Below are 11,399 nucleotides of genomic sequence, written 5' to 3'. Positions count from 1 at the left end.
CATCCCTTTTGATTCCTCATTCAGAAAAACAGAGAATCCCACAACTATAACCATCAGCCTGCATCCATAGTAAGAAGACTCATGTTTTGCCAATGCAATTTTCCTTCTGTTTTCCTTTGCTCTGATTTATGAGTTAAAGCAGCTAAAATTATGAGAGCACTTCAGGGACAGCTCACTGGAAACGCTCTCTGACTGCACATGAATGCCTCTCTCTGTGCAAAGTGTAGATTGTGTTTGGATTGTAATGACAAAACTAAGCAGCTTGTGTGAAAATAAATGAATGTTCAGAATCAGTGATAAATGGTTATTGCTTGATGAAGTGCCTTGTTATGGAATATGCACTTAGTTTACTTGTTACAAAGTAATTACATAGTTATTATATTGTTATAAACCTAAATTAAAAATCTCAATGATTTTAGTAAAACAAATAAAAAATGAATGGCCGAAAATGTGTTTCAAATGCTAAAGTTATTTATGCAACAGCACAGAATACATAGAATAGAATGAAAGTTATTATTTATTATTATTATTAACAATAACAATAATATACATTATATAATACATTAATGTAATTTACATTTCATACAAGTGCATTTGTATAAAAATTAATAATAATAATTTAATATTTAAGAATGAAAAGTTTGTTCATATTATTATATAATAATAGTATATAATACATGTGATATATTATAATGAAAGATATGTATTTAACATTTTAAAATAAGTTAAATATAGAATATTACATTTAAGTTATTCTTTGTTCTGTTGGCTGATTTTTAGCTTCACTTCATTTAATAATAATTTAATTTTCAAGAATAGAATAGACATTTTACATAAAACATATTATTATATTATTTACATTTATATAAAGTTAAATTAAATTGAATGTTAGTGTATTTGTTTTTGTTTTTTACTGACTGACTTTTTAAACTCATTCAATTTATTACATCTTTATTATTCTAATATCTATTTTTTGTTTTATATGTTGCAGGCAGCTCATCAATATCATACAACACAGCATCTCATACCGACCAGTCTCCTCGCTTGGCTGCCAAAGACGGTATGACACACTGATTGTCCTCAATATATTTTTTTAGTTGTGCTCCAACAATATTTGTTCTGCAAATGCAATTGCATTAATACAGTTTCACTTGAAATCCTTATGGTTGCATCCGTATATTAATAATTATGAGGCACAAAAGGCACATTAGGTGAACAATGCATATGGATATGACATGAGGAAGTGAGTCTTATCATTTCATTAAAATAATGGCATTAGGCAGTGTTTAGTTGGCCCCTGTCCCTTCTCTCCATCTTTTTCTAGTGTGTATCAGAGCAGGGCTCCGGGCCGAGGCGAAGCGCCCAGCAGGTGCTGTCTTTGTGTGCCGCAAATAAAAAGCATCAACCATTCAATCTCCACCTGAGCATGGACAGCAGAGGCTCTCAGAGCAGAAAGACAATTAGCAAGACAAAAGCAGGAAAGAGAGAGACAGAGAAAGAGCAGAGAGACAGGTGTCTCTGGGAACAATACAGCAGAACTGAACTGAGATGTTAATGGAAGACACGTGTGCCATAATAGCAGTGATTTATAGGCGTTATTGTACGTGCGGACGTTACCTAGACCAATTTTATAGCATTGAAAAGGTGTTTTACATCATAAGTACAGTGCAATGACATCTTACCATAATTTGGGGAATATTTAAGATTTGAAGCACAAGATATACTTTGAAACATATCAAATCATGCTTGAGAATGTGATATGAAATTAAACTGTAATGATGCAGTTAGAAGGCTTTTGCATAAACAACTGCACACATTACCAGACAACAAAATAATTATAATAATCAGAAATAATGTGTTTTTAATAATAAAGTGTTTTATTGGACATCTTTGAGCTTTGGATTTGTATGGATATTGTGGATTGTTATCAGCAGAGGCGTAGCAATAATGTTACTTGTCCCAGACACTTGATGTGTGTATAAATTGTAATATATAAGTGTGTGTGTGTATATATATATGTAAACAAAAGCCATACTGTTGCATCTGCAGCAACTCAGGTAGGATTATAAATAATAATAATAATAATAATACAATTATTTACCTATTTCCAAAGTTACTTATTATTTTATTCATATAGCACCTTTCAGACATAAAATTATGTTCAAAGTGTTACATAATCAGAAATTTCAACATCACATCCAGTAAAAAAAAAAAAAAAAATATATATATATATATATATATCTTGAAAGATAAAAGAAAACAGGTAGAACGCATCTAATATAAAATATTAAAACATACAAAAACAAACATAAAAAATATAAAGTAATTAACTACATGTCTAGCATAAAATACTAAAACATATGACAATTTATTTATAAACAATTCATAGCAAAAAAAAAATTCACTTTTAGTTCTAGTTAATAACCGAGCTGCTGAATTTTGGACAAGCTACTGGGTCAATTGGCTATAAACTTGATGATTAATATTCAAGAAAAAAGCTACTACATTTTATAATTGTGTCACCTAAAGTTTATATGGCTTATGCGCCATTGATTTTCATACTTACACGAACACAGAGATGATAGACAACGATTGCTGTGACTCATTTACGTAATTTACTTGTGTACTTTCCAATGATAACACAAGATACACATCCAAATGAAGCCAGGCTCTCAAACTCATCAAGGAAATCGGTTTCCATAAACCATTTATGTAAACGTTTGACAGTCTCTCTGGAGAACGGAGCACTTTGGGCTTTCCCACTTCAGAAAGCAGAGGGCTGCAATAACACTGATAGTCCTGAGAGCAGAGCTGGCCTGATGAAAGCCAGAAGTCAGACCACCTGTTCTATACACATATTAGGGTTATTAGTACAGTGAGCCTGAAGATAAGATAGTGCTGAGCCGGCTGCGAGACCTTTGACCCTCTTCTCACAGCTGTCAATCATATGGAGCACTAAGTGCATGTGCTCTGATGGGCTGCGGACGGTTTATGAGAAACTTTTTGAGCTTCCTTTGTATAATGCTTAAATATCTCTGAATTTGAAATGTAGTGATCCATAACCCTTCCCTGGAGCTGTGCTTTCAATGCAAGTCATAAAAATGCTAAACTTGTCAAAAAAGTGGCCATTTAACAGCTCTCCATTTATCAGCTGAAGATTTAATGTTTGATAGCAAGATTTATGGGCTGGATTTATTTTCACTTGCCCTTTCATCTCAAGCCAATTTCTCACAGGTAGTTTAGATTAATACTGATTAATATTCCACTTAAAGCAGTAAATACCATATTGCACTGATCTTAACTACTGTTTAGTGTCCTAAATGGCTCTGTTTCAAACTAAGTGAGTATATTAAAGCATCATAAGTACACTGCTGACGCAAAGCCTGTTGCAAAATGTAGTCAAGCATTATTATGTTGCCTTTTAAGATACATTATTTTGATTATGCTGCCTTCTAAGGTAACTTATTTTGGCCACATGTTAAGGCAGTGTGTTAATAATTTTATATATGTTTTATTTTTATAATATACAACTATATATGTTTTATAATAAAATTGTGTAATTCTATTCAAATGACACATTCAAAAGTAAAAAGAATTGGTTCCAAAATGTATGTTTAGTTTTTTTTTTTTTTTTTTACAAGTTTTTTCAGATCAACCAGGCTTATTTATGTGATCAAAAACATAGTGAAAACAGTAATATTGTGAAATATTATTACAATTTAAAATATCTGTTTTCCATGTGAATATATAGTAAAACGTAATTTATTTCTGTGATTAAAGCTAAATTTTCAGCATCATTACTGTATGATCCTTCAGAAAATCGTCTAATGCTTGCTGCTCAAGCAAAACAATAGTATTATTATCAATATTGAAAACAGTTATAAGGCTTACTGTATGTGTGGTAACTGTTTTTTTTTTAAGAATATAAAGTTCAAGTTTTTACCGTAAAAAAAAAGGTAGTATTAACATTCCTTTCAAAAAATAAATAAATAATATATATATATATATATATATATATATATATATATATATATATATATATATATATATATAATAGTAATAATTTATTTAATTACTTTTAAAGTATTTAATTAATTGAATTGCTTATTATTTTGTGTGTACTATTGTGCTATTGTGTGTTTTTTATATTAATCTGAGTATTGCCATGTTAGTTCTGTAACGCACTTACTTCCAAAATAGCTGCCTAAATTACTCAGTTATGAGGTTTCTGTTTCATTTGGGATGCTGACTTAGAAGGCAGCTGTCTGTAGGCCGTAGAGAGCTGGGCAACGCACTAGATTTTGGAACAGAGCCTATGAGTCGCACTGTTCTATTCTTTCAAGCATGAATTTGAAGAGTGCTTTCTATATAAACAGCCACTTGGACAAAAAGTAAAATCGCATATAGACTTTGAGGTTTGGTTAATGGCCACATACATTGGACTTTCTCTGCACTGTTTAAAAACTGAGCTAGTCTAGACGGCTGGCTGGCTGGCTGGGCGAGAATCTTGTTTTGACTAGAGAGCAGCAGAGCAGTCTGGTTTCTTGAGGAGACACCACACCCAAACACAGCACACCAACAACACTAAACTACACCTTCTGCTCTCATATTCATGGCAGAGAACAGCGTACTGTCCTAGTGAAGCAAATGAATCAGGACGGCTCATTCTATCCATATCCCAGATGCACGTCTGTCTCTTGTGATTGAATTAGGAGCACGGGCCTCGCCGCTCCGAAAGTGCGTCTTTCTCTTCCATCCCTCAGACAGTAGCGACGGCCACCGCCGCTGTTTTCTTTGTGAATTCCGATGATGTGTATCGTCTGCTCTCTGTTCTCCCCATCGCGTTGTGACCCCTCTTCTCCTCTCCTGGCTGCTGTGTGTTTTTTCATGGTGGAGGGGGATGAAAAATCGAGGGAAAAAAAGGCCAGTAAAACAAAGAGAGGTTGTGTGAGAGACTCGACAGGCAGGAAACGTAACTCTCTCAGGACTCTCTCTCTCTTTCTCTCTCTCGGTTTCTCTTCTCTCCGACCCGGCTCCGGATCAGATCTGACAGACACTGAGAGAGTGAAGGATGGAAGATCGTTAGACAGAAAGAGTGAGCGTTTGAGGACAAAGAATGATAGAAGAATGTTAAATGGAAAGCAACGTTTCCCAGATATCACCTGAATGCGGTGCCTAGATGTGTAGCGCCTGGTGCTCTGATAAATCACTGTTACAGATATGCAGATTCAATATTTATAGTGTAAACAAATGGACAGTTTTTTTCATCTGCAAATGAAATTGAAATTGAAATGATTTTTTTTACTCATTATGTTGTTAAAAACCCATATGCTGTTATCTCCCATGTAACACAAAAGGGGGATTTTTGAGGACTCTTTACACAAATTTAATGGTGAGTGACACAGATTAGACGTCAGTGAAATTAAACGTCACTCTTTCTTGATAGTTTTGTGACCAAATATCAATGACAAAGCAATTGTATGACTTCTGAAGACGTGATACAGTCCAAGAGTCATCTAGGACACTTTTAATGTTTTAATATGTTTGTTTACATTTATTTGTTTGATTTATTCCTTTAATCTAGATACAGTTAAAATGGATCAGAACAGATCATAGATAAAACTACATTAGCCTAGACCACTTTTTAGCCTAGTTTATTTTTATGATGGTTTATAAACTGTCATTGTGTGGAAATTTCCATATGGAATTAACTATTTTATTTTAATTGATTTTATTTACTCTTTTATTTATTTTCTAATTCATTTATTCATTTATTGTATTCATACATGTATTAATTGTATTTATTTTTACTCTTCAAGCTTGAAATGGTCTTGATAAATTGTCATGGAAATTTCCATATGGAATTAACTATTTTATTTTATTTTTAATTCAGTCATTCATTTATTTTATTTATATATTAATTAATTAATTAATTTATTTTTTATTCTTTGAGCTTGATATGGTCATACACTGTCATTGTGTGGAAATATCTGTGTGGAAATTTCTTATAAATTTGTGCCATTTGTGATGATGCATTCCTTTAATCTGGATAAAGTTAAAAATCCTCAGAACAGATGACTGCTGAGACTATTTTACAATGTGCTGAACGCTGTATTTAAAGAGTAATGTCTCATTCAGGTCCGGCGGTGGATTTAATGCTAAGCAGGAGCAGTGAAAGTCGTGCTCTTTCTCACTCTCTGCGTTTAGAGATTAGCATCTTCCTTTCTCTTGGATTCTGCTTTTGCTGAGAAATGCTGGCTGCAGATCCTGTTTTGATTTTGAAACGTGGTCCATGCAGTTTTCTCAGCACTTTCCAAACCAAACATTTTCTTTGTCTTCAGAAGTTAATGTCTCGTAGTTCCACCCAAAGCTTGGATGAGATTCCCAGTGCAGTGACCAGAAGAGGGCGGTGTTATGTCACCAATGCAAACACTTTGGCTCGGTTCAGCTGGAGTTTTGCACTAAAGCTTTAACTCGAAGGATTGTCGTACCACAAAGGTTACTTTCAAAGACATCATTTCAGTATTCTAGCATTGGGCCAGCATTTTTTGGCCGTCTCTGGAGGTTTGATCCGATCCGCTCTCATATGGTCGTGCACAGAGCCCCTGTAAGCCCTAGAGGAAACACTCACTCCGTAAACCAAGGCCAAACGTCCATCTAGGGCATATAGAGACTTGATTAGTGCCAGTCATTGCTTAATTTCCGTTCGGGAAAGAGGGATTATTGAAGTGCTGCAAGGCATGATGGGAATGTTTTAAGAGTATGTTTGAGAATGAAGGAGACTCTGGCCATTTTCCTAAGATACTGATACTGATCCAGAGTTGGAATAAAAACACCTTTACAGGAAGCACACGTGCCTCTCAGATTGCCGTTTCAGAAGACATTTCTGTACATTTGTTCAACAGGATATTAATTAATTAATTGTGCCTGTGTTATATAATTAGCACTGATATAATATTATAGTTTTTGGTAATATTTAGATAATTTAGTTTTTTTTTTTTTTTCTATAATCATTTTCTTGTATTATATTTGAATGGTTAAGTTTTTTTATTAATTTTTTTAATCTGTAAATATAGCTTTTATTAAGTTTTATTAAGTTAAGTTTTAGTTTTGATGATAAGACAGTTTGAGAGAAAACTCAAAAACTTTATATTAGGTGGCCTTAACTACTATGTACTTACATAAAAAAAAAATAAGTACAATGTAAAACAATAAGTGCATTGTATTAAATGATTAATTTAAATGTAAGTACATAGTAGTTAAGGCCACCTAATATAAAGTGGGACCAAAAAGTGATTATGAACAAAAAAGGTTCTTTCGGCAAGGATTTGAGAGTGGGATATAAACCACTATAATCAGTCCAAAATTTCTCAGGAACATTAACACTTTTTTCAAAGGCATACTGAGCTTTTGGAAAAACAAAAGTAGGTTACAAAAATCCCTCATATTATTTTCTCTTCTCTCCAGATGCGTCTTATGATGCTGTACGGAGGGCAGGCTGGTCAAACAACATGCACAGCGGCAAAGGTGAGTGTCAGACGTCCATCTGGAGTCTTGATGTATGTGGTCAGACAGTGTGCTTGATTCTGAGGCTTTAATCTGGACAGTAACACTGAGCGCCAGCTGATGGCCAGTCTTTAGTTTTGGGACACTGAAGAGGCCCATTAAGTGCTTAGCAGTTGGGCCAGCTATTGCCCGTGCTTTCTTTGGATGAAGACTTGTGTGTCTGCTCGCCCAGACGAATGTGCTTAACTTTTTATCTCTCTCTCTCTCTCTCTCTTCTTCTGTCGTGCTCTTTCTTTCCATTTCTCAGGCTCTCCTACAGCGATGTCTCAGAACGTGTCCAAGAACACTGAACAGGCTCGGCCTCAGCCCGGTAAGCAGCAGCAATGCATTCAAAAACATTTCACAAAAACATTTATGCATTTGGCAAGTGCATTTTTTCACCAGTTCAGCTGCTGGAAAGCAAGTTAAAGACTTTTCAATTGTGACATTTGTCCAGTTCAAAGTTCATGTCTAGATTAATTTATCTTTTCTTTCAGATCCTTACCAAATATTAGGACCCACTAGCAGTCGACTTTGCAACCCAGGTAAAAAACCCATGGACACTTACTGTTTCTGAGCTACACTGCATTTTAGGAAACCCTTTTTCAATTTAGAGGCATATTATTTTAAATATTAATATTTAATAATTCATTTAAATTCTGGATGTTGCAGATGTTCATGTTATGGCCATTAATTAAGAATTGGTTGATTCTATATTATTTCTGTTCTGTTCTAATATTCTATATTTGGTTAATATTTAAAACAAAACACTAAAACATTAAACATAACAAAAACGTTCAAATCCATTATTTTAATTGTGAATTTAGGCATTAATCATTTATGAAAATGGATATTTATTTTTAGTTTTTCCCAAAAAAAAATACATTTGTTATTCAATTTAAATCACTGCAAAAATAAAACTGCATCTACAGTGAAAAAAATAATAAAAAATACATTTTTTGTTTCAGCTAGTTGACAAGGCATCTCATTTTCTTTTAGTTTAACTTGAAAGTACTAAAATAACTAAAACTGAAATAAAAAAGTATTATATTACGGAGCCCTTAGAGGGACATGGTGGTGGTAAAAATTTGGTGTGGGAGGAAAAAATATTTTTCAAATGTTTCGCGTTCCCTCGCAAAACCAGTTGAGTTCGGACAAACTCTTCCTGTTTACTTTACAGCTTGCAGTGTTCCATACAGCTCCTTATGTTCACAATGGAGCGGTTCATAGAGTTTTAATTTGATCTTGGACTCAAATAAAGAAATACGTAAGTGCTTAGTTCAAGGCACGGTTTTGGGACATTCTACACTTAATGTGGCTTAATGTTTTAAAACAGTCACATTGGAGGACCAGATTTGATAATAATAAAAGCTGATAAAATTATTAGGCTAATATTAATAACCTTATTAGTAATATTACTAAGCAGAATAGCCCACATGCCATAGTGTTTTAAAACACTAAGCCACATTAAGCGTTATATAATATCCCAAAAACGTGCTTTGAACTTGACTGTATTACTTTATTGAGTCCAAGATCAAAATAAAACTCTATGAACCGCTCCATTGTGAACATACGAGCTGTAACCACCGCAAGCTGTAAAGTAAACAGGAAGAGTTTGTCCGAACTCAACTGGTTTTGCGAGAGAACACACAATTTTGCCAGAGAACGCAAATATCTTTGCGAGAAAACGCAAAAGTTTTGCGAGGGAATGCAAAACATTTGAAAAATATTTTTTCCTCGCACACCGAATTTGTCCCACCACCATGTCCCTTAATGGGCACCGTACTATATAGACATAAAAAACAAATATAAAATGACAAAAGCACAATAAAATGACCAAAAAAAAATTAAGTGATAATGGAAAATATAAAAACAAAAATCATTAAAAATATTAATAAAAACTATAATAACAATAGTAATAATAATAATATATAAATTATACTAAAATAACACTATGGAAGTTGCTAGAATTTCACAAATATTTACCAACAAACAGCAAGTAAATTTTAGAATTAAATGTGAATTTTTAAAGTAAAAGCTGTAAATATTTTCTCATAAAACATACTCCAATAATCTTATTTACAACTTCAACAATAAATAAATATATATATATATATATATATATATGTGCATCTCAATCAATTTGAATGTCGTGGAAAAGTTCATTTATTTCAGTAATTCAACTCAAATTGTGAAACTCAATGTAAATAATAATTAATTCAAAATAAATTCAATGCACACAGACTGAAGTAGTTTAAGTCTTTGGTTCTTTTAATTGTGATGATTTAGGCTCATATTTAACAAAAACCCACCAATTCACATCTTAACAATTTAGAATACTTTAAAACATTTTTAGTGAATTGTTGGCCTTCTGGAAAGTATGTTCATTTACTGTATATGTACTCAATACTTGGTAGGGGCTCCTTTTGCTTTACTTACTGCCTCAATGTGGCGTGGCATGGAGGCAATCAGCCTGTGTCACTGCTCAGGTGTAATGGAAGCCCAGGTTGCTTTGATAGCGGCCTTCAGGTCATCTGCATTGTTGGGTCTGGTGTCTCTCATCTTCCTCTTGACAATACCCCATAGATTATCTATGGAGTTCAGGTCAGGCGAGTTTGCTGGCCAATCAAGCACAGTAACACCATGGTCATTGAACCAGCTTTTGGTACCTTTGGCAGTGTGGGCAGGTGCCAAGTCCTGCTGGAAAATGAAATCAGCATCTCCATAAAGCTTGTCAGCTGAAGGAAGCATGAAGTGCTCTAAAATCTCCTGGTAGATGGCTGCGTTGACTGTGAACCAGGTAAGATGCTTCTGACGTTGTCTCTGGTTCAGAAGTGGCTTGGTAGCCCTTTTCCTGAAGACGTCTGAGCGTGGAGACTCTTGATGCACTGACTCCAGCTTCAGTCCACTCCTTGTGAAGCTCTCCCAAGTGTTTGAATCAGCTTTTCTTGACAGTATTCTCAAGCTTGCGGTCATCCCTGTTGCTTGTGCACCTTTTCCTACCCAAATTCTTCCTTCCAGTCAACTTTGCATTTAATATGCTTTGATACAGCACTCTGTAAACAGCCACAGCTTTCAGTAATGACCCTCTGTGACTTACCATCTTTGTGGAGGGCGTCAATGATTGTCTTCTGGATCATTGCCAAGTCAGCAGTCTTCCCCATTATTGTGGTTTCAAAGAACAAGAGATACCCAGAATTTATACTGTAGGGATGGTCATTAATTGAAACTCAAATGTAAATATTCTAATATTTTGAGATACTGATTTTTTACTTTCATGAGCTGTAAGCTCTAATCATCAAAATTAAAACAAAAAAAACTTTGTTTTACTTTACATGCAATGAATCTAAAATATATGATAGTTTCACTTTTTGAAATAAGTTACAAGAAAAAAATGAATTGTTTCACGACATTCTAATTTATTGAGATGCACCTTTATATATATATATATATATAAACTAACAAACAAAACAATGTCTATTTACATTTTAATTATTAATTTGGCAGATGCTTTTATTCAAGGGATTTGCCTAGGAATCGAACCCATGACATTGGCATTGCCAGCGGCATGCTTACTATTTGAGCTACATGAAGGTTATATTTGACCCTGGAGCACAAAACCAGTCTTAAGTAGCACGAGTATATTTGTAACAATTGCAAAAAATACATTGTATGGGTCAAAATTATCTATTTTTCTTTTTTGCCAAAAGTCAATAGGATATTAAGTAAATATCATGTTCCATGAAGATATTTTTGCAAATTTTCTACCATAAATATTCTAAAACTTTTTCATTAGTAATATGCATTGCTAAGAGCTTCATTTAGACAACATTAAAGACGATTTTCTTAATATT

General features: G+C 33.7%; 1 protein-coding gene across 14 annotated transcripts in view; it reads left to right on the top strand.

Annotated features, from left to right (window-relative positions):
* Window positions 1-11,399, top strand: part of LOC306888563 (Friend leukemia integration 1 transcription factor-like) — a 32,848-nt gene that overhangs the window by 19,086 nt on the left and 2,363 nt on the right. For 10 of the 14 annotated variants that reach the window (XM_079446953.1, XM_079446951.1, XM_079446950.1 and 7 more), the window contains 4 exons: window positions 992-1,060; window positions 7,468-7,527; window positions 7,814-7,876; window positions 8,043-8,090. In XM_079446953.1, the coding sequence (XP_079303079.1) occupies window positions 992-1,060; window positions 7,468-7,527; window positions 7,814-7,876; window positions 8,043-8,090 (240 nt within the window). The remainder of the gene's footprint in view (window positions 1-991; window positions 1,061-7,467; window positions 7,528-7,813; window positions 7,877-8,042; window positions 8,091-11,399) is intronic. The other 4 variants (XM_079446957.1, XM_079446949.1, XM_079446945.1 and 1 more) reach the window with 1 other exon arrangement.

This window comes from Barbus barbus (genome assembly GCF_936440315.1).
Source record: "Barbus barbus genome assembly, chromosome: 22".
Classification (NCBI taxonomy): Eukaryota; Metazoa; Chordata; class Actinopteri; order Cypriniformes; family Cyprinidae; genus Barbus; species Barbus barbus.
This window is presented reverse-complemented; position numbering and strand designations above follow the sequence as displayed.